The sequence below is a fragment of the Manduca sexta genome, chromosome 26 (genome assembly GCF_014839805.1).
Source record: "Manduca sexta isolate Smith_Timp_Sample1 chromosome 26, JHU_Msex_v1.0, whole genome shotgun sequence".
Lineage (NCBI taxonomy): Eukaryota > Metazoa > Arthropoda > Insecta > Lepidoptera > Sphingidae > Manduca > Manduca sexta.
In genome coordinates, this window is record NC_051140.1 from 5,653,106 (window position 1) to 5,678,586 (window position 25,481).

At 33.7% G+C, this 25,481-nt stretch overlaps 2 protein-coding genes across 2 annotated transcripts in view; both read left to right on the plus strand.

Moving 5' to 3' along the window:
* Positions 1–2,248, plus strand: part of LOC115449611 — a 135,540-nt gene extending 133,292 nt beyond the window's left edge. Inside the window, exon 8 of the mRNA XM_037443203.1 lies at positions 131–2,248. Coding sequence (XP_037299100.1) covers positions 131–512 — 382 coding nt within the window. The 3' untranslated portion in view covers positions 513–2,248. The remainder of the gene's footprint in view (positions 1–130) is intronic.
* A 3,855-nt stretch (positions 2,249–6,103) lies between these two features.
* On the plus strand, positions 6,104–25,183 carry LOC115449625 (neurotrophin 1). Its single transcript, XM_030177488.2, has 8 exons — positions 6,104–6,727; positions 16,180–16,476; positions 16,895–17,096; positions 17,806–18,001; positions 18,600–18,749; positions 19,557–19,727; positions 23,045–23,168; positions 23,894–25,183. Exons 1-8 carry the CDS (start codon positions 6,248–6,250, stop codon positions 24,917–24,919), a joined length of 2,646 nt encoding a protein of 881 aa, XP_030033348.1. The 5' UTR covers positions 6,104–6,247; the 3' UTR covers positions 24,920–25,183.
* Positions 25,184–25,481: the final 298 nt, after the last annotated feature.

Below are 25,481 nucleotides of genomic sequence, written 5' to 3' on the forward strand. Positions count from 1 at the left end.
GTAGAGGTTTCTAAAAAATAATATCGCGAATGTTTTGTTGGTATAAGCAATTAAAAAAAATACATGACATCATCAATCATATTACTTAATACAATTTATTAACACCAAATTTGAAACTAAAATATTACAGACTAGCGACCGGTCCGGCCAAGTTCGACAACCGTGCTTTCAACCTACGGGACGAAGAGTTGCGTAACAAATTCGGCATCGGGACGCCGAGGATGGGCGGCTTCGGCATCAGAGACGTGCCCTTCAACGAGAGAAACTTCTCCGACGGAGAGTTCAACGAACGCACCTTCAACGACAAAAATTTCGCTGACAACAACTTCACAGAGAGGAAAGACGGGAAACTCTCTACTTCGAGTTTCCACAGAGAGAGGGAGAGAGAAAACCCTCTAGTTAGTAGGAACAGTTTCAATGGTTTTCCCAGAATAGGAACAAGGGATGCCCACTTCCAAATGACTCCTGACGGTAGAAATAAAAGGGTGTCTGAATTTGAATGTGACATTTAGGATGTCGAATAGGTTCAGTTGTGTTTTTAAATCTTGAGTTGAGTTCGACTAAAAATTATTTTTTGAAATGTACTTAACCTATAGAATGTGTGGTTACGCTATTGTGTACAATTAAATAAATCATGAGTATTATAATTTAATTGAAAAGGATAATTTTACTCTAAGTGAGAAAGAGTATTTAAATATGTAAAACACGATTGAATCAGAAATTGGACGTATTAGTTGGTGTACACATTCTCCAGTAAAACGACTGATTTTGTTATAGATATATTGCATAGGAGTTTATCACGCGTTAGCACTGATTTATCGAAAACCACGACAGACGATTAGACTAAGGGTTTCAAACTTGATATTATGTACACTTGTGTGGATATTGTAAATAGATTTTTTGTTAATTTATAAAGATATTTTTATATGGTGTGTTGTGTTTTGTGTAAATATTTTATAATCAAAGATCTGCTCTTGTACTGTGTTTAGAAACTGGAAGTGTTAACTAACTAGCATTAAGTAACCATCTAAAACAGTCGGAAAACTACTTCTGTTAAAATATACTGTAGTACAGTCGGCTAAAAAATTGTGGATGTGATGAATTTCAAAATGTTCGTATTAAAAATTGCGTTCCTATTTCTAAACAACAGTATGTGTTTATGTATGTTCATTGTATGATATAGCACTGGACTACAGACGTACAACATGTGACCATGGTTACAAACCGACAATCTGTCACATGTGACCATGGTTACACAATGACAATCTGTCTTTTTGATATAGTATTAACGGATGTTTGAAATACTAGAGCGGTTTCTTCTAAAACCCGGAAGATGACGTAAGTTAAGAATATAACTTTCTTGCTCATTATGTCTTTTGTCTTGTTCTATTTTTAGACTAGACTTGAGTCCATTTCTACGTAAACTAATGATTACTTTCACGAGAAAATTAGGAATTCCTTAAATGAAAGTTAATATTTAAATGTGCCCCGCATTATATACAGGTTTTAACTAGCACATAGTATAGAAAAAAAGCACTTATTAACTTATATTTCGTATTAAACATGACAAAAAACTAATGAAATCATTCCATATACATTTTCCAATAATATAGCTATTAAACAAGGAAAAATAATATGTTTTGTTTTGTTGAGATACTTTAATATACAGTCCGTTTAATTTGCGCATAGAAATGCGTAAAATTAACTTTATTGGATTATAAACTTTATTTATTTATTGTTAGATATTGGATGACCAAGGAAGTGATTGAAATCTGAAAATACATTAAAAAGTTAATGCAGCAATCCACATATTAAATAAAATAAACTAGAAATTCCGGGGACATATATAGTTACGAACCTATTATTTTTCGCCTAATAGATAAATATATCAGTAACTAAATACAATGTATTGCTTAATATTTCAAACTATGATAGAAATATAATAATTACCCAAAATAATAACAAATTCTCGACAAACTAATCAGCGACATAATAAATTTTAAATTCAGATTTCAGATATTATCATTTCATTAAAAAATGTATAAACTGTCGACTATTTAAGATATCGTGATAGTTCATATTAGGATCATTCGGTGCTAATATGATATGTAAATATGCATGTAGCGTCTCTTCAACTCAGCGTTACTGTCTAGTCTTGCATGTATCGTGTGTTTGTATAATACTAGGTAATAGATTTGTATTAAAGATTTTATTTTATTTTAAAAAATAAATGTATGTATAAACATTTCTTTGTGGTTTTTTTTATCGGGTTTTGGCAAAGTGGCTTCACTGCACCTGTAAATTGTGAAGCCCAAAGAAATAAATTCAAGGATTGCATTATTCATTTAAATTATTATTACAAGGTAATTTTGACGTTGCGTTAATGAATGAAACCGCATACTCGTCTCTATCTCTGCTAACATGTGTCAAATATAAATCAGGAAAAATGAATATTTTTACAAAAGTCCCGAATTTACTTTATGATTTTTTTTTTATAAGTTTGTAGTTTAGTACCAATATAGTGTATTTGTAATAATTTTGTAAGTATTTCTGATGAATTCTCATAAATTGATCGTAGTCGGATTAGGGTGTGTGAAATTAAAGTGACTTAATTTATATTTATTTTGTTCGAAATTTTCTCTTTTTTATTTTACATCCGCTGTTTGAGTAATTTAAACTACGTGTTATTTTCAAGAAGACAAGATGTTTGTTACATTTAGTAACGCAATGTGAAACTAATCCTGTATATTGAGTACATAGTATTTTTTTAAATTACAGACGTTCTAAGCAAAGGACGGATTGATAGCACTATAGGTAAAGAGCGGATTTAATTACTTTTACCTATACAAAATAGATTCTCTTGACTATACATGGTTCGAATTGGTTCCGATTTTAAAGCGGTAGTGGTTATCTTTACTGGTGATAGGTCACTTATATATGAGAGTACGCCTGGATAGTTTGGTACCTTGCGGTGGTCGCAATGTCTATTTCAGTCGCCAAACAGCAGTCTGTAGACACTGTTGTGTTCTGGTTTGAAGAATATTGTAGCCAGTGTAATTACTGCATATAGTAAGACTTAACATCTCATGTCTCAGAATGGCGAGCGCAGTGGAATACATAGCAGTACTTTGAAATTCAAAGTCTTGGATGGGGTTTCTATTGTTTATGGGCGGTCGTATCGCTTACCATCAGGCGAACGGCAAGCTCGTCTTCATTCAAAGCAATAAAAAAAATCTTTAAGTGACAACCATGTACTGCCCGCATAGTCTGTGTGCGGGGATTGTTTTATCTCCTATTGCAACTGTGCCGCCCCTAGGCCGCGGCCTATGCAGTCTATTAACAAATCCGGCTCTGCTTAATATTCAATAGTTACGCACCTATTTTAATAAAACATAAACATGACATAACCCTTCACGGAATTTGCGACACCGCGACGTGTTTCGCAACATTGTTTCAATATACAATAGTGGTTAAAGGAAAGAAGGAAAACCTCCGCGAGAATTGTGTGGTTTTTGCGACATGACTTTCTTCGATTTAAGTGTTTATTGTTCGCGTAAACAACAACACATTTGTATACAGGCTGCTTATGTTAAACAAAATAACACAGTGTTTTTTTAGTCTCAGAGTAAAATTTAAAATAATAAAATAATAAGGAACGCTTACGGCCAGGTCCAGAATCAAAATTTCATCAAGGCACCGGATGAGAGCAGAAAAATGGTCATTTCTAGAAAAATGTATCACGCGTGCATCCCATTGGGCTATGCGATAAAATATAAAAAAATCCTTTTTCAAAATTAAACTGAATACGGTATGCGCAGGCGCACTGCGGTTGTCATTGAAAGTGGGGTCGCGCGTACATTATGCACCGTACTATACTTAAATAATATAATATTGTAGACAAATACTGGTTATAGGATATTTACTCTCACATTTTAAATCCTGAAATTTCTTAGAGAGTGCTCGAGAAAGACACATCGGAGCCTCAATAATGTGTTTACATTGAATGCAAGACTTATTTCAATGACAGTAATATTACGTAGATTGCTTACTTTCATAAAATGTTGTTATAATAGTCTTTGTTGTAAAAACATTGTCAAATGGACACTTACATAATTGATTTTGGATTTATTCTTATATGTTATTATACTCATTTAATCTTCAAGTGTTTCGTAATTATCTCAACAATTATAATTTTCACTAGCTTATTTCGTAGCGTGTTAATATTTTATCACAACTCTGGCAGTAAATCAAAAATTTCGAATTTAGAATTAACACGAAACATAATAAGTCGATAAATTATAATAGTAATCTAGTTGAACAGGCGTTGTACGCATACCACTAGCTATTTATAGCTGTAGATCATCCTACTTATACGCTCCATTTGTTATTTAGTGTATTTCTACATAGTGGCTATGGGAGATGATTTTATATTTTAATTGCAAGAGGTAAGTAAAAACAATCGGAATCAATGCATTGAATTCGGTAGGAAGGATTGGAAATTAGATATTAAAATAGATTGGATTGATACAAGGGTTCGATTAGGAATTAATTTATTATGCTTTGGAAAAAATATATAACTCTTTTTATTTTTTTAATATGGGCACGGCAGTGATTCCACTGCAGCTGATGGTTAGTGGAATGGGGTTCAATAGAATTATTAATATATATAATATAGTTCATTATTCCTCGAGAGTCAACACAATTTGCCGTCCTGTTAGAACCGGATATACACAGGCTGACCTCGATTGATATTTTTATATCTAATTAGCAGATAAGCTAATCATTTACAATTTCTAAAAACTATTTCAAGATATACCTTACGTAACTGATCTACACTATTATAGACATAGAGCTGTAGATATATTTTAAATCTTTAATTAGATACGAAATATTTCTTTCGCATTAAAAGTATATTATTTCAAAATTATGTTAATTAATTATGCGATTGTATAAGTATAAGTAAAAAAAAACTTTTATTTTTATTTTAATGTAATCAGAAACGCTTACTGGATCTTACTTTGTATTTTATAATATTTTAGGGTTTAAGATACTTATTTTTTGTCATGCTTGTTACATTCCATGATGTAATAGGATGCATATCGGGCACAAATTCTAGACTCCAGGCTGATACTGAGAAGAAAAATGCGATGAATTTTTACCGACTAGGGATTCAAACCCGGGACCTCAGAACGGTGGTCATATCTCGCATGCAATACAACCACGACACCGAGGCAGTCATTGATTTTTTTTGTTGCTTTGAATGACGAGACGAACTACGCACTACTGCTTGACAGACACAGACTTTATGGTGGTACCCTACCCAGGCGGACTCTCACATATAAAAGATCTACCACAAGTAAGTAACATGTTTTGATGTGGGAAAAATTAAAGTCGCTCTTGAACATCTGTTAACTTTTCTAGAAAATGTTACGTCTGTAACAAATATCCAATGACGGCGTGTGAATAGCTATCGTAATAATGGTAAGTGTGAAAGCCTCCGTGCAAATTGGATTATCATGATCGATTTGTACATCACATCGTTGTACTTGTAGGTCCTAAAACCAATTTATTATTGCAGTTGTGAATGGGATTTATAAACTTATTCGTTTTCATTTTCCCGTTGAATTTCGGATTTTTGTAGATGGCGATAGTAACAAATTAAGATATCAACATAATTGTAATCCGGCCACTAATTTAATTATGACAGGGTTAGGAGGAGGGTGAGGTTTACTACATTTTTTTTTCTCATTTTTCTTTCGAGACTCTGGAATTTTCGTCCGATATGGCGATAGGCTCACCCTCATCACATCACGAAACGGAGTACGGAGATAAAATGCGTGAATGTGAAAATATGTAATGTAATGTGTAATGATTTTTGTAACCGCAAACATAATTTTGCAAACCAGTTGAATTCTGTTAATGTAATACTATTAGAAGTTATTGTGTGATAAGTACAATAGCTATCAAATGACCACGAACGACCTCTACGAAAGGTGAAAGTCGCAAGTTCCGGTAATATCTGACTACGCTTGTATGAGATGAGAGAGTACATCTACAGCGTACGCGTGTGTGGGGATTCCGCACGCGTCCACTCTGCGGTAAATCGGCGAACGCTGCGCCCGCGCATCGTCATACATTAGACATCAACGCGCTACTATATTTATACAAAAAATATGTGTTCGCAATTATGTTAGATTTTCATATGTGATAAGTGATTAAATAATGTTAGTTTATTAGAAAAATCAAAATGGCGTGTTTTTATAAATTTATATTATTGTTGTTAGTTACTTTGGTAAGATCGGAAAATTTTTTCAATGACTTTAATTTCGGTAGTGATGAAGTAATGATAGCCCAAGAGTCGAGACGCTACCAGGCCGTTGTTAAACCTCCCGTCATAATAGTGAAGCCCACAGGCGTCACCAATTCCCACCGACCTCAATACAATCTAGACTCCTTGGAGAGCGATGCTTTGGACGACCTTTTTGAGATGACTACCAGAAGATCGTTAGTAAAAAACTACAAGTCTTCTAATAATTTGCGAGATAAAGAAGGGATGGTCAGAGATGCTGTGCTGAGAGCGCTGGACCGGAAGGATCATGTGGGAAAATTTGCCCAAATTCTGCCCATCATAAGGGCAATGTCTGGACCTCAACGGGTGGCACTCGCATCTCTGGTTGCAAGTCAAGTTACCACTCCACCTGGAAGGACACCTATGAATCTTACACAGGTATGGTTATTTTATTTGAATACATTGATTTTACAAAACGGAATAAAATCGATTTACAAAAGTTTCTCTAAAATCGATTATTATGGTTTAAGTTGTATATTGCGTAAATACCTAATCAGTTATTTATACTAATAAAATTGTTGTCCGAGGTTTGTAAATAAAATATTTTTTTATTAAGGCTTTATTAAGGTTTATTTTTTTAATTTAATAAAACATAAATATAGAATATTTTTGTTTTTACTTAAAAACCTTCTTCAATAAGGTTTGTATTTCCCTAAAATTTCAACGTCTGCACGTTAATTGTTGTGTCATATTTGTATCCGATTAGTATTTCAAATGTTTTTGCCTTAATCTTCTGCAGATTCATTGTCAAATTTTGTTCGAAAAGCTAATACAAAGTGTTGTGTAATTTGGGAATCAAAAACTTGAGACGTCCTGGAGTAAAAATAAATGTACATTACTACTATACCAAGAGGCGATATATATTCTATTTTAATTAAATTCAGCTAAGTATGTATTAACTAAATTGTATCGTTGGCCTAATTGTATCACGTGCGTGGTATTACCGAGCAGTACTGAGCAGAACAATCCAAAATCACTTTGCCGGACCTGGGTTTCGAACCCAAGACTTCAGAGCCATATCCGCACACACATCATAACTACGCCACCAAAGCAGTTATCCTTTTTCACGAAAGTGAATAATTTTGTATCCGGTTGCTAATAATATATGTATATATCTGCTTGGTACAATGCCATTACGTTTATTTACTAGCGTTTGCGCGCGGTTCCGCTTGCGTGAAAATGTTTTTCCTATATTTCAAATTAAATTACTAGCAAAACACAAGAGAAAACTGCATTAAATTCCTTGCAGTTATTTTTGCGTGATATGTGTAAACATACAGACAAAAACTAAAATTCTAAAAACTTTTGTCTTGGGTTTGTAGCTCTAACAAAGATCCCACACATAAATTTTTCTTCAATATCTATAATGTACAGACATCGGCTTGTTACAATTTTATGATATGAACAAGGTTTCAGAGAGACTTGTACTGCTTTCTTGTTTATAAAAAATAGCAGTAAGGAAGATAGCATGACAACAGCTGATATTTTTTGTCCAGTTTTACTTAGGCATAATAATCTTGTAATTTTATTACGTTTTCATATTTTAATACCAGGATTAAAACATGACATATAAGCCATCACATATAATTCTGATTACAATTTGGAATAACGGTGTATCCGCCACACAGTTACTTTCAAACCACATTTACATAGGCGTATGGGTGAAAAACGAAAGCGAGCTTCTGTTTGATTTGTCGTTGTAGTGCAATATTTAGTCGTATAAGCAATTAAACGATATGAATTGAGGAATTCATGCATTTTGTAAAAAAATAAGATTCGCTTTCATATTTAATTCTTAATTGATAAGTAGATACTGGTAACTTGAAATTGTTGATAAAGCGCGGTACACATATCTGAATATCCATTCATATAGTGATAACTCAAAATATTTATGTTTAACGTCAATGCCGTAAAACAATAAACACTTAACTCTTGTTATTAATGATATTAATCATACAAGTAGAGTGAAATTAAAAATTATCTTCCTTTATCACGTTTTATATTTTTTTGTTCAGAGTTTTGTTCATGGCTTCGTCCACGTGAAAAGCTCTTCCCGCTATAAAAGTCCCTAAAACATTATATGATAGCAGATTACCTAAACAAAGTATCCTATGAGTTAATCTAGGATGTGGTTTACCCATGTGCCAAATTTCATCAAAATTTATTTAGTTGTTTCTGCGTTTACTTCTAACAAACATTTTCACAAACTTTCCATTATAGTAAGAGTATGATTAAGAATATAAAGTATGTGTTAATCTAGGATTTAGTTTACCATCCCATTAAAATCCATTAAATTGTTTTTGCGTTTATTTCCAACAAAAATACAAATATTTTTACAAACTTTCGCTATGGCAAAAGAAAGATAATAATATTTGCACATTATTATGAATCTAACAACAATTCCGAAACAAAATCACTAAGACACACTTAATCCACCGGAGATTTTCTAATCATGCCAGAACAAAAGCGATACAATACCAAGTGAAGTGAAAACAGATTTGTTATCGACGATAATGATATGAAACTGCTCAAGCAGTCTGTCCGAACAATACAGTGGCGGCCGACAAAAATGCTCCACTTGTTGTTTGCGACACAATCGAGAGAATTGCTTCGCACGGTTATCGACTTTTTGCTCTTCCGTTTCTCTAGTCGCAATTAGTTATGTGAAACAAATCATGTCTGCTTTGGAAACTTAGGAAATGTTTCCGATGAATGCGTTAATGGAAAATTAATTACGTCGATAGTGAAATAATTGAAAGTCACAAATTCGCATGAAAATATATTTATGTCATTAAACGAGTGTCTTATTGAAATGAAAATGAGTTATTCAGTATGTCAATTACTGGGTTTTAGATTAAAATAATGAATATTTGTATTTGTCAATAGTTTTGTATTCATAGCTAAAATGAAAAAAAATCTTATTTAACTTTGTTTTGTTTTTCTATTTTTGTACAAAAAATGTGTTTTGAACTTACAAACGATTTCGATACAACTGATATAAAAGAAAAACGAAATTGGCCTTCCGCAAGAAAAATGTGTAAATGAAAGATATATATTTTTTAATGAAAATAAGTGTTTTAGGCAATCTATTCAACCTGCTTCTGTTCACGAACCTTGAAATTTTTCGAAACATTTACAATGAAATTAAAATAAAATGCGAGATAAATCTGTTTAATTCGTTTAATTGAACATGAAATGAGATCTGCAATTCTTTTGTATTCGATATTTCAGTATTAAATTTATCTAGTTTTCTATAGATTAGAGGCTCGGTTTTGGCTGGGTTACATTTAATCTGTATTTATAAGGAATATAACAAATATTATACATAATAAACGGACCCCACTGCACCTGATGGTGAGTGGAGTCCAATAGAATGTCGACTGCCGCCTGATGATTACCCCTCGACAGTCGACACAATTATGCCGGCCTGTTGGAGCCAGATATACACAAGCTTATCCTCGAACGCGACACACTTATGTGAGCCACAATGGCGGGTTTTAACAACTTGTGTACAGTGCTCGTTATCCTAGTGGATATAAAATATATCCTACCACTAGCAATTATATTTGTTAGAACTCAATAAAGTATGTTTGCCTCTGCGCTAACTATCAAAGTCAAATTCATTCTTATTGTATAAACATTACACGTCTTAAACAATTGCTTTCATTAATCTTTTGTATTTAAATATTATATAATTTATTGTACCTATTCATTAATAATAAGTTGTTTCATGTACAACCAATTGTAAATAATAGTAAACATAAAAAAAACATATCCATGCAAACCCACCGAGAGGAGACGGGCTCCTTTTTTTGTTACCAAGTGAATATTCTCACCTGGTTTATTATAAAAAAATATTTATATGGACGTAAATAAACTTCTCGATTTCAAATTTGGAAATTTTAAATTTTAAAACATTGTTTACTAGTCTCTTATACTTTAATGATATGAGCAGTTGTTAGCATATATACAGTTTACTTATAAATTTGTTTTAGCGTTAAGAGGTGATTAAGAAATGCTTAAATAGCTGTCAAAAACATCGCCGGTTTCCAAGTTTAAACCTTATTAAGGCAAGATGGCGGGATTTGACCCTACAGCTGATCGAATAAATTTGTGTTTTAACTAAGTATAGCTTTGCGAAATTTTTATAAGTAAGACTGATAGTATATAACTCTTAACAAACTTATCAAATCGTTTATATCCACTAAAAATGTTTATAAACATACGATGATTGTAATATTTATATAACGAGCATCCAAAAAACTGTTTTCAGACTGTCGACTTCAATCGAGGTTAAATATTTATTTATGTTGACTTAACTAATACATAATTTATTACCGTTAGTAAAAAAAATATAAAATAATAACACAGCAGCTCGCTTTCATCGTATCAACTCGGTCGGAGCTCTCGGAATCCACACGATGCACGCGGCTGAACACCAACTATTCCGTACATGAATATTTATTGATTATCACCAACTATCATTATCACATGGGTATCTGGATTAGCTTATGATTTTTATTACATATTCCATGGGCCATACTATCTACTTAATTTAAATAAAATATATAAATAAAATACGGGCACGATAAAGTGATCTTATTGCACTTGATGGTAAGTGAAGTGGGGTCCACTGGTGGATTATCCCTCGGCAATTGGCACAATTATGCCGGCCTGTTGGAACCGCATATACACAGACTGATCCCGGAACGCGACACACTAACGTTGGCAACACACTATGGCGAGTAACATAGTATACGATAGTCGCTATCCGAGCGGATATAAAATATATCCTACCACAAACAAGTGTCCCATGCATTCGTGGTTTTATAACCAACGGTCACTTACCATCAGGTGATTTTCATATTTTTTGTTATGAAAATACTTGCTGTAATTCTACAGTTTGAGGCAACAATTAATCATACTTTAAATGCAACTCAATATAAAAAAATGCAGCTCATATTTACAAAATAAAAGATGAAAATTTTGGAAACGTCCGCATACATAAAAACAATTACACAATACACATACGAGTAAAAGCACTAGTTTAATATTCATTGTACGTGTCGGAAATTGTCGTCGCGTGTCAGTAAATTCGGTCGCCGTTTAGGCTATTAACTTAAAAACACGTTTGAGAATTTCATGTTTTCGGTACTTTTGTTTGGGGTTAGTAACAGTAAAATTGTAAAAAAATGTAGATTTATTTTCATTTTAAAAATATTGCTTTAAATTATAGTTGAGTATTTCATGATTTGAAATTAATTTTATTAATAAAAAAAATATGTTATTTTATTTTAAAGTATTTATTGTTCCATTTTTATAGCCACATTTCATGTTATAGCATTTATACATAAGATAATTGAGATAATAGGAACTCTAAATTAATATGAACTTCTAACAAATTTATGCATCTATAGACGTATTAAAATTAGAATTTATGCAATCATCGGTAACATTATAAAACGTTATCTCTTCTCTAACCACAATAGAAACCAGTTTCTAGAAATCACGTGTTAAAATATATTTTTATTTAGTGAAACTACTTATTAACTTTCTTTTTATTAACTATCTCATTTTATTGCCTTAGTTATGTACTAAAGTAATTTGTTTTTTTAAATGCTTGTTTTCCTATTTTTTAAACGACGGCATATATTGAATACATTATGTATTGTGTGGTAAAGGTAATTAAGCAAGTGGGTCAACTAATAGTAAATAAAAATCATCTGATAGGAAATGTTGATTCAGGATTATATTTACATTATCGAAAGAAGGAATAGGGATTGGAAAAGGAATTAATTTTTCAGTTTAAAAAAAAATTCTAAAAATGTTTTTAAACAATTGTTTTATAGATCAAAACACTCTCAAAGTCAATGTCACCGGCCGCTTTCGTTTTATAAAACTTTCACTCTTTAGTATAACACTGCAGACGTAAACTCGACCAGTTACGTCATACGAGATCGACATTCGTTTTCGCCAGATCTTACTGTTTTCTGCAACTTTGCACTGCATTGAATTATACATAAGAGTACGAATGGATATTATGTAAACTGAGGACAGCTTTCTAAGGATGCTGACAATGCTTACTAGTGGCGAGAGGCGAAATTTTCCAAAAGGAAACCCGACGCAACCTATAGGTACTAATATGAATTAACGCGGTCTACAAATCGTTTAAATAATTAGTTCCATAAAGGGAAGCCGGTAGGAATCGAGTTATATAGACTCGTCGGCATTTATACTTACTAGTTTTGAGATGGTCTTAAGAATCGAATGAAACGCAACCCATACAAAAGTGTATAATATAATATCAGCCTTGTATTATATATTCTTCCACTGTTGGACGCGCGCCTCCTCTACTGTTGAGAGGGATTAAACCTTAGTCCACCACGCTGGCCTAGTGCGGATTGGTAGAGACTTTACACACCCTCGAAATTTCTATAGAGAACTTCTCAGGTATGCAGGTTTCCCCACGATGTTTTCCTTCACCGTTAAAGAAAGCGATAATTCATAAAGAATACACACATATATTTTTAGAAAAATCAGAGGTGTGTGCTCTTGGGATTTGAACCTACGGATATTCGCCTTGGCAGTCCGTTCCACAACCAACTAGGCTAGCGCCGCTTTTTATATAAAACTGTAAAATACACAAACTTATTCCTAAGATTTTTTTAAAAGGGCACAGTAAAGTGACTCTAGTTAACTTGATAGTAAGTGGAACGGCGTCTAGATATCGTATCGATAGACGAGAGATTATTGAATATCCATGCCAGTCCATATAATTATGTCGCCTTATTCAAGACTTGAGCCAAGATAGTAGGCCAGTTGTTTATCAACTCAATATATTAGATTAATAGCCAACATCTCGATTGTGATTTAGTTTTCAAAACGACATTACCATCAGCTTTAGTTTTACAATAGAGCTTATTAGAATATACATCAGGTCCTCATAAAAATGTTATGACGAGTTATTTTCAACCTACTTACATATTTTTTTCAATTTGTATTTGCATGTCAAATATTCATTTTTAATTCTAGGAAACCCAAACTAAACGATAAACCAATTTTCCGGTTTCACAGTCCAACCAAATTATAACTAGAGCAGAGAGGCAATTAAATGTTATGCTGGCATCATAAAATTGCCTAAGATATTCAAGTGATACATTATAGTCAATCCACAGATCATTCTTACTCGTTTATTATATGTATATGTGCACAGCAAAGAGACCCAACTGCATCTGATAGTAAATGAGAATGTCGATTGATGATGATTACCCCTCGACAGTCGATACAATAGGCGACCGGACTCATTTTTGTTCTTTATTATTATCAAATATTTACGTTATATAAATTATAACACAGAAAGAATTATTTAAATCCGGTAAAAAATCAACAAGTTATAAGTCTTTTAATTTCGGTAGAAGGGGTAAGTAACAAGAAACAGAAAAGAGGCGCAATACCCACGTGTGACGTCATCGGGCATTGCGACGCGTGCGAAAGATAGAGATGAAGCGATATCCCTACTTCGCGCCCACTTCGGCACATAGTAATATTTGAAATATGAATTACTGGATTATTTTTTAACCAATTTTAATGCAGTTTTCGCAGGAGGGTTTCTTTATCGTATTATCAATCATTACATAAAGAATAATGTACAAAATCGAACACAGGCCGGTCCCCTATTATGCCGGCCTGGTGGAACAGGATAAACACAAGCTAATCTTGGCACGTGCACACTTACATAGATCACTAGTCGGGGTTTTAAAACTTGTAATGTTTAAATTAACCTTAATTTTATTGCCGTACGTTACGTTTATTACTTCACTTATTCTGTTCAAGCGTTAATTAAAGGTCATCGCATTATGCGCAAATGATATAATTTTTATTCCCACAAAAAATAATATATAATGTTCATTGTTATACAATATCTTTATCTTAATTAATACGTTCGTAAAGATAATTGTATTGTCACGGCCATGAGAATGAGTTCTAGTATTTCACATTGTACTTTATTGTAACGGATTACGAGCAGTTATAGTGGGTCATTTATTATTTATCGTTTAAATTTATTGCTTTGCACTTGTAGTTGTGTGGGATAATACAATTTAATAATACAAATTGATTAATTTAAAATTTATCTACAATATTATTGGTATTAATTTTACAATTCAAGAAATAAGAAATATAATTTGCGCTGCATTTTTGGTATTATACTTGGCTATTTTATTTCTATGTTAGTATTAATTTAGGTTTAGGTTAGAAAGAAAATTTACAGTAGTTGATTGCGCAAGCGAACTTTACCGTGTATATCACGGGTAATTAAATTCTGTAATTTTTAAGACTGTAGGACTTGCAAGTTGCATGTGTATAGAATTATTAAAATATACAAAAACAAACATACAAATACAAATTGTAAACGCATCTGGAAGTTCTAGCGCAATATATTGCTGCGAGTACTTGGTAGTCTAAACTTAACTTTAGGATATTACACATTTTTTTAATACATTCTTACATATTAAGTCTCCATGCCGCGTCTATCTGTCTGCCTGAACGCGTTAAAGTCAGAAACTACTGAACGGATTAAGATGAACTTAGGTATGGAGACAGTTTGGGTTTGGATAGGATTTTATTCCGGAAAACTTAGGAGAGCGAAACCGCGAACAAAAGCTAGTATTATTTATTATAATAATGTAAAACTTTGACGATAGAAATAAAATATTTTGCTATATTTATAGATAATAAAATGTGGCAAAGAGAATATTTTAATATTATACTCATTCCAATTCAAAGAAAGGCAGATTCGAATTTCATCTTTCCATGTGTGTTAAAATGTATCTTTTTCAAAATTAATTAATAGAAATTATTAAAATATGTTCGTCTTTTATAAATTTACATATGTTTTATACTATTAGGTCGATAGCGAGAAATTTGAGACTTTTTTTAAATATTTCGAAATCTTCCTAATAAAAATAGCTACTTTTTAAAAGTAGATGAACTAGTCTGAGCGACATCCTTTTGGTTATCACGAAGTATAAGTCAATTATAAGCCATACTAAAACTTTTCTTCAATCTGTTCTTCTTCAAAATGTAGGAGGTTATCTAACAGCCGTTTTTAATAAACGAGCCCAATCTCAATCTTCAATCCGATTCCGAGAATGAACCAATCAAAATAAGTTATTTGTAAGCATAAATAAAACTGTTCTAATTGGTCCATTTTTGAGATAGATCAAAAAAGCGATTAAGATCGTTCATTGAAAATGGCGGTAGATAAACATTTTAATTATACATCTGCGTCATCACTGGATTATGGAGTCGGACGAATTTACATCTTCACTTGTTTGATGTTGCTATTTGCCTTTAATTAACGACCGGCCAGGTATATTTTATCCTCGTGTAAATTCTGGTTTTAGCGGCCCACGGTAGTGTTGCGTTCTGGCATCAGCCCTTTTTTAAACAGGCCTGCATATTATAATTGTGACGATTAGCAAGAGATAAACATCCCCTGTCAGTCAACACTGTATCTGAACTCCACTCGATTATCTCCTAGAGTGGGTTCATTAGTCGCACATTATAAAAAATAACTAGGCTTAGAGAATTTATTTACTCATTAAAGACAAGATTTCCACTTACAATGAATGTTCGTAAATTAAAGTTATTTAGAAACTATGCTTAGCTCAATAAATTTTTACATTTATTTAAGATATTTCTTCCCTCACAAATTTTCTTAGCCTTATATTAAACATCTCCATTGATTTACTATGTTTTATATTGTTTAGAAGACTATTGTATACTTGCGCACCCTCACATTATTAATAATGATAAAATGTTCATTCCAGGTGAGGTCAATGTTCGGCGACAACGGCAACACCACCGAGCTAATGCTCCCCATTCTCCTCGACATTGCCAATCTGTTCCGTCGCGCGGTAAGCCCCGGCAAAGAGTTAAAGCAGGTCTCACCGACACCACAAATGCTCAGACGGTCGTTCGTAGAGGAAACAGAGGACATTGAAAGCACAACTCATGATACAACGAAACACCGCACGCGGAGGATCATACCTCCAAGAACACTACCAAACAGAACAGCTATAGAAGAACACAAAACTGACTTGAACAACACTGATACAATAGCGAATGTAAGTAATAGAATGCATGGAAAACTAGAAACTTCTGGTAAAAATAGGATGGGGTAAAAACTAACGAATATAATTTTTATTGCTACACTACAAAAACTATTAACCAATTACTAATAAACACTTCAATTTATCATTATAATCTCCATATTTGCAATTGATCCATAATATTTCTCACTAACTCATCCAGACACTTCTCTCATAACTGAGCATTAAACAAAACCTAGTATTACTAAATGCGATGCAGAAGCTGGGATGTTTGTTAGAAGTAAACGATGAAATAACTGGACGGCCTTGGGTGATATTTAATTACTTTTTCATCCGAATAAAATACTTATTGGGAGTAATATACCTGCAAATGGTCCCACGTAGTCAAGCAATAGCTATTATACAATAATTATGAATTTGTTTAATTTTCCAGCGAAACGCATCAAGATACCCAACGACTACAGAAGCTGGAACAACGCCATCTATATTGAGGACTAGGATTGTATCACTCTCGAGGAGTTTACCCGACAATTCCACTTTGGATTTGATGGCGGACTCCACGAACCAGACCCTGGCGCAAGATCTTCCCGTGGCTGAGAAATTACGTTCTTTAAATAGATACACTGATAGGAAAAGTGAGTTATATTTTTGTAAGATACCTTTACTTTTTTTTTTAATGCAAATAGTGATAATAAATGCGAAGGGTGCAATTTTCTGAAAAGGAACCCTACACATGACATACATGAACAGTACATATTCATAAATATAAGTACCTACTAATATGCATGAATGTAGTCTGCAAATCGTTCTAATGATAATTCTAATTTACATAATTATGAAAGGTAAGCCAGCAAGAATCGGGTTATATGGATCCTTTGCCACTGGTATACATAATATACAGAAGCGTCTTAGAGTAGTTGGGGCGAAGGGAACCGCTCGACTCGCGCGGCAATTTTAGGGGGCGGCATAATGAGTCTTTTTTTACTTTTTTCGCATGTAACTTGCCAAGGGAAGCGTGTGATACTTATTTTTTTAAATTACCTTTTTGTGTTTTGTCTTCGACTGGTGCCGTGGGGCGGCAAGTACCCACCCTAAAGAGTGGTATATCAATAGATCTACTATTCTGATCTTAGAATAACACATAAGTCTCAATATTATGATATGGATGACAGGAAGTATCCACATCATAATATTATTTATTGTCCCATAATATTGAGGTGTACAATAAATACGTATTTATACCTAAAATATTTATATTTCAAACATAAAAAGCTAGTGGAGACGAGTATAAAATTGGGAAAAGTAATGCTATATATACATAGTATTTCATTAACAACTTTCCAGACAGTCTAATTCGCCGCGGTACTTTCCCACTGAAGCCAATGTTACCACCAGCAACCCGCCGCACTACAGCCGAGCCATCTCTCTCGCCAATCCGACGCAGACCGATACCCGCAAGGAAGCTGCCCACGACGGCAGAGCCTACGAAATGCGAGCTCTTCACCAACACGCTGTGTTTGAATTCAGATGATTATCCAACGTGAGTGACAACTCTACATTTCATCAATTAAGGAAAAAATTACATAGAGCTGTATTGGAAGGCACTCAGTTTCTCTCTCTTAATTGCGATATTAGCTGAGCTGTTAGGTTAAAGTCAACAGCTTAAGATAGCCACTGTTGATTAAGCACTCCTCAATAACATCTGCAATGATATCTTAAGTCACGTGATATAAGTGATTTTAACAGGTGAGTTTTGTTTCTTAAACTGCGTCGGCTTAGCAAAAAACAGGCGCTCAAATGACTGCTCAAGTTGTGTTTATTAAATAGTTCAATATCTCAAAATTTCAAGATCCTACCAAAAGCTAAGATGGGCTAGTACGACCCATAGATACATACTATGTAAATAATATAAGGATAGGTTGTCTTTTCTCTAAGAATGATCTCTTACAAATCAGAAACAAAGGATAGATTGGGAAAGAATTGAAGGAAAATTCTAGAGAGGATAGGTTATAAGGGAGTGTGACTGAAGAAAGCCGGGTTCCTAACAAAGCCCACCATCTATGTTTTTCGTCTTTCATCCCATTTTTCGACACTATATAGTATATTATTATGACTATTTAATTGTGTGTATGTTCCAGTGAAGCAATAGTCCAGTCCATAAGACGGAATAAGGCAGCTGCGGGCGCACTGCTAGCTGACTTCAAGGATCCTGGAGAAGGCGCTATTGACGGAGTCACGGCTGGACAAGAATCCAAGTATACAGCTGATCATTACTTGGTTTCTAACAGGTAATTATAACACTTTAAAGACCTTCATGCTTTTTTCAACGAGATTTTTCTCCACAGATAAAAGGTGATAATGTGTCGCTTAACCAAAAGTATCAGGTCTACTAATACAATAAAAAATATATATCTTCTAAAGCCCTTCTTTGCACAACCAAATGACGACACAAGCAAATTTCACTTTCTGTTTCATAAACTCTAAACCAAGTGCGGATTGATAGACTTCACTCACCCTAAAAATTGCTATAGAGGACTTCTCAGATATCCAAGTTTCCTTACCATACATTTCACCGTTATAGCAAGATAATACGCATATTGGTAATTTTAGAAAAGTCAGAGGTGTGTGCGCTTGGTATTTGGACCTGTGGATATTTATCTCGGCAGTCCGTTCCATACCCAACTAGGCTGGCGCCGCTTTTTCTCACAATAAATAATAATAATAATAATATCAGCCCTGTATTATATACTTGCCCACTGCTGAGCACGGGCCTCCTCTACTACTGAGAGGGGTTAGGCCTTAGTCCACCACGCTGGCCTAGTGCGGATTGGTAGACTTCACACACCTTCGAAATTCCTGTAGGGAACTTCTCAGATGTGCAGGTTTCCTCACGATGTTTTCCTTCACCGTTAAAGCGAACGATAAATTCACAAAGAGCGGCGATAGCCTAGTTGGGTGTGGAACGGACTGCCGAGACGAATGTCCGCAGGTTCAAATCTCAAGGGCACACACCTCTGACTTTTCTAAAAAATCATGTGTGTATTCTTTGTGAATTTTCTCACAATACTTACAATTAATTACCATCATTCTTCCAGACGTGGCGATACAGCGAACCGAGATTTTGCTAGCGCTGGTGAAGCAGGTTTTATGTGTCCAAGCACTGTCAAGTACGCGAGGCCGCAGCGAGCGAGAGCCACATCAGGACAGTGGAAATACATCGTCAATACTGGCGAACATACACAAACTCTGAGATTGGAAAAGTGTTTGTAAGTAAATTACTAAACATTTAATTTTTACTGGTGGTAGGTCTCTCATATGTGAGAGTCCGCCTGGGAAGGTACCACGGCAATATTTTTTATTTCTACCGCCAAGCAGCAGTGTGTTGTTACTGATGTGTTCTTGTTTGAAGAACTACTCTATATAATAAGATTTAACATCTCTTGTCTAAGGATGGCAAACGCAGTGGAATACCAATCAATACTTTGTACTTCACGATGTTGGATGGTGTTTGTACTGTTTATGGGCGGTTGTATCGCTTAACATCAGGAGAATGGCAAGCTAATCTCGTAAATTTCAAAGCAATAAAAATTTTGCGTAAAATTTTATACCGCATGTACGCAGAATAGTATGCATCCATGTATTTCATAATTATAGATATGAAAAAAGTCACATCGGATTGCTGTCTCACCAGAATCTGAGATTCCCTCATATGGAATAGGGAGTGCATCTGTGTATTACGCACCAACTTGTGCACTATAATGTCTTCTGCGAACCTGGCTGATCTCCGTTGAAATTGGCTCCGTGGAGAAGGAGGGCTCTAGGAGAGATTTATTCATTAAATTAGAGATCAACAAAAGTTCCATGCAGCCTAATAAAGATGATGGCCAGGCAAAGAAATTTCCACGTACTTTGTCACTAATCTTAGCAATAGTTCGCCGTAGGAACAACTTGTTAAAACTCATACGCTCCACAAGATCGCAGTCCCGTCGGCGCCGCCGTGGACATACCCACGTTCCCCGTCCCGCCGATCTCTCTAATAGCTCCGGCCTGCGTGCTAACCAATAACGGTAACGGATAAATAGTTCGTTTTATCCCATAATCGTAGATGTTTCATCCTCGCCCAGTAGCCGTCCTGAGCCAAGGTCCGTAACCAGAATTTCAAGGGACTGTGTGTGTCACCCGAAAGTCCATGTGCTTGTAAAAGCCGACCTAAGTCAGGTTAACATATGTATTTTAGGTAAAAGAAATAGTAAATAATTACTCGAGATTAAAAAACCTGACGACCCCGCGTCGTTCTTAATCTAGTTATCAATTTTGTAATGTTCAGAACTAAAATAAATATTTGCTAGTTGTGTGTCATTTAGAGCCAAATAAGCAATGAACTTACTTATAATTGCACTAAGAGTTATCAAACTATATATAGATTTACTTCGAAATTTACTAGCAGTTCATAAATGGCGTAACCAGTCTTGAAATCGTCCAACTTATTTAAATTAGGAACAATTTTTTTTTCTATAAATTAAATGTCATTGTCAACACGGGTCTTAAATCCCACAATATCAAAAACGAGAAGGGTTATCATATTTTTTTTTTATAATAGCAAAACCTTTGTAGTGTAAATAATGTACGTTGGATGGGTGGTCATCTGGCATCAAGATGGATGCGAGCACTTAAATTATGATATCATAGTTAGTATTATTAGATCTAAATAAATAGGTTATTATGGTAATTATAGGTAACGCTATAAAATCTATAAATAAAATAATATTATTTATATACATTAAGAAGAAATGTTTTTCGACATAAAAGTATTTAGTTGTAACGTAGCTTCCGATTAGTGAAAGTATTTTCAGAATCAGACCAGTAACATCTTCAAAACCTTTCGTATTTATAGTAAGCAAGATTAACATTTCTGAGATATTATAAAAATATCTTTATTGTTCAAAACTAATATTTGTTACAATAGGAATATATAAAGTTAGATAATACAATCAACAATTATTATATGAGACACGCATAAGGCATTAGATACGCACTAGAAATTTCAAATCATTACTGCAATGACATAATGTAGCATATTTTTGTTACGTTATGTCAATGCATTGTATCTACATTGGTTAGACATTTGTAAAACAATAATCATAAATAATTTGTAAGTCATTCTAAAATAAATAAAATAAAATTAGTTACAGTATATTACGTGATTAAGTTAATTAAGTGTTAAAGAAAACACGCCTGAATATAGAAACGTTTTAAAAATTCGAATTAACATTGGTTACTTAAATTCTAATAAATCTGAGTTGCAATTTCAAATTAAGGTGAATAAAAAGCACTACCATTATTTTTTTAGTAAAAATGCTGAGGCTGTCACTAATGGCGGGCATAGTTTAAAAAAAAATACTATTTTATTAAATAATATAACTCATAACATACTTTAGATAAATGACTAAATAACTACTTCAAAAAGTTTATCGATCGACGATTAACCCTGTAAAGTCGACGTAGTTTTGCAAGCGACAGTCGTGATGAAACAGATTAATAGACTTCCTTTGTGTATCTCGAGCGATCGGTTGCCAAATTTATATCATTATGTTACGAAAGACAAAAAGTGTTTAATTCAATATCGGCTGCATACATGGCGAAACGATTTCAATTGTCCTTTTGTAACGACAGCGAAATTAATTTTGATTAAAATATATCGAAATGTGTATGATGTTTTATATTTGAAGCTATCAGTTATGTTTCGAGAGAAACATATTAAGAGAGAGAGAGAAACAGAGAAAGAGATCTCTGTAGACTGTCCCTCATCATTAGGATTGTGGTTATCATTAGATGTACTGCATTTAGAGCAGATTATTTTTCTCCAGAATCCACCGGTTTCTGTTCATCGCATCTTCTGTTATTTCAATCATCGTTATGTTTTTAACAAATTAGGTAGGTAGGTAATCCTATTGCAATTTATTACATTAGGATAGAGACATCGATCATAAGTATTCTAGTTTATCTATGAAGTTTATAAGATTTAAAAAAAGATAAAATTTTGATTAACATTTTTATAAGTAATTAGTTCTTGTCTGCGGCTCCGCTCGCTTGAAAAATTTTTCTGGAATAAATATTTTTTCGGGATAAAAAGTAGCCTATAGAACTCAGGAATAATATAACGTCCTCTTACTTCCTGAGTTTAGAATATCTAAAAATTTCAAGATCGGTTTAGTAGTTCCTGAGATTAGCGCGTTCAAACAAATTCTTCAGCTTTATAGTATTACTATGTATTTATAATACGTACCTAGGCTTCCTCATTATGAGTTCCTAGTTATATGATAAGATACTATAGATGTTAAATAATAAAAATTGGTTTAAAATGCTTATTTCAAGAATAAATTTTTTGTATAATGTGTTAATGAGTCAAAATTAACATTGGTAGAAGGCATAAAAAAATTACTTCTAATAGTCAGCTTATTGTGTGTAATATTTTTTTTATTTTCCCCCCAATCTTAACATTCAACATAGGTGTAGTTTGTAAATATGACACAATATTAAACATTATTAAATATACTTAACTGATGACTTGTTTTATTTTCAGGAAACCAAAGGATGCTTGCACATACCTAACAGACAATTTCAAATCAAAATGCGTTCAAGTTTACAATTACCATCGTTTGTTAACATGGGATCAACAAAATGGCCTTCACATGGATATTTTTAAGGTAATTTGAAACTCATTGTTTTACAATTACTTTATTTGTCTATAATCGGTCAAACTGGATAAATAAATGAAGGGGGTGAAAAGGAACAAAAAGCCGATGAAATTTCTTGCCAGAAAAAATAATTAACTGTAATCAAAATCTTCAGTTGCGTTAAGCATTGATAGTAAAATATTGATTTATAAATGTATATTGGTTAAGTTGATCATCTCAAATTATTTTTGATCTAAATTTTATTCCAATTTACTCCTAGTGCCCTACTCAAGCTGTTTTATAGTACGTGAATACAAATCAGGGTTAACGGAAGAAATGATAACGATCCACCATTTTCAAAGTCATTGAATGTAAATTACTTATGGAGCGTCTTCGGTCGAGTGTGAACTGGGCATGCGTGAAATTAACTCATTGGTTTTATCCGAAGAAAGATCGACGATGTAAATTATGTTGTAATAGCCCTTAGAACATTTACTTCGCTCTCGATATTGCGTGCACTATTACTTGATCACATATTAATGTAGCTCGAAGGCCGATTCCAAAAGTTGTTTCCTTTATAACTGGAAATGTGACCCCAATGTAGGTGCTTGCTTATTGGGATTATTTTATTTGCTTTACGTTATTAAAAACTTTAGATTTTTTAGAGTTGTTCCTTTGAATGAAATAAGAAAATTGGAAGATTTATAACTCGCACCTAGGCAATGAGGCATGTGTTGTAATATTTTTTTTTTCAGGTCCCTACTTGCTGCTCTTGTCATATTGAAGGTTACAGCGTTTCGTTTCCACCACTAGGGCACAGAATACATGAGACCTCATCAGAACATTTCCCTGGAGAAGATTTGTCTTCAGAACAAGGAAACCATGCCTTTGAAGCCGTTCAGTCTACAGTCCCAAGGCCGAGCATTAAGTCACCACCATTCAGTCATAATAAACCCATGGAACCTTTCCCACCGTTTTCAGACAGTCAGAATTTGATACCAGGCCAACCATTCAGCAAAATGAAAGACAATGATGATGGAAGTCTTCCGCCATCAAGTCCCATGGATTCTTATGGTAATACATACTTTCCAGATTCTTTCAATCAAGCAAGTAAAAATTCTAGGAGACCAACTGCATCCCGAAATCCATTACCTAACAGTTTTGACTCGGTGACATTGCCAAGCTATTTAGAGCCCCCTACACCGTTAGCAACTTCATCGTTTTCTTTTGGGAAAGATCCTACAAGTAAATTCAAGATTACTTCAAACACGGGGAATCAGTTCAAGAGAGGCGCGGTTAGACCTAGCCGCAGGCCTATCAGAAAAAAGATTTCTGGAGGACCAGACGACCTATCGTCGTCGGGAACATCAGCTGTTGAATCTTTCACTAGCAGCGGTATTGAAGCAAGTGACGAGATGATTGATTATTTAGAAGAACCTGAAATAGGTCAAGCCAGTATGTCCACCTCACCCAAAATTAGAGTAACTATAGCTCCGAAACTCCACGCGGTAACAACTGAAAAAGTAAGCACAACACAACACTCGCAAGAAAGTAGAGTAAATGAAAATTTCACTTCTAATGGTAAAAGAATAAACTACAACTACCATCCGATCATAGATTTCTTTGGCGCGGAAGCGAAAGATGGAGATGAATCCATCGATCGAGAAGATGTTGAACCAACCTATGTGACACCTATCGAATCCGAATGGAAGCCAATAAATCACCCGCCTTCAAGAAATAATCAAAATTCCAATTTTTTATCGAAAAAGAAACATAAATAATTATATTCTAAATAAGTGTGAATTTAAAATAAGTAAAATTATTTTCAAAAATAGTAAAAATAGCACAGGTATACTTTTTAAGAACGATTGACTGTCTAAAAATAGTTTAATATCTAAACCATAACCATAATATAGACAATACAGTGTGTGAATGATGCCAAATCTATGTTGCAATGTTTATGTATTTAAATTAATTGTTATTTATTTATTTATATTAATTTATAGTTAAGTTATTATTAAGTTTCTGTAGATATAAATTAAAAGACTTGCCACATAAATAAATTGTGAATTAGAAAAAACGTTTCATTATACGTATTATTATTTAGATAATTAATAATAACATTCCCCGCCTCGATCGGAACTGTATCGCAAGCTCGATAAAAGTGAAAGTATAAGCGGCTTTTTGTCGAGTTGAATGCACGGACACTATCTTGTACAATTGGTAATTGCAGCGTTCATGACGACTAACTGTGTAATATTATGTTGTTAGTAGAAGAAAAGTGGGGCTTGTTGTGAAATTTCCAACTAACCTAATAGAGCATCGCCTTAGCTTTTTATGGCG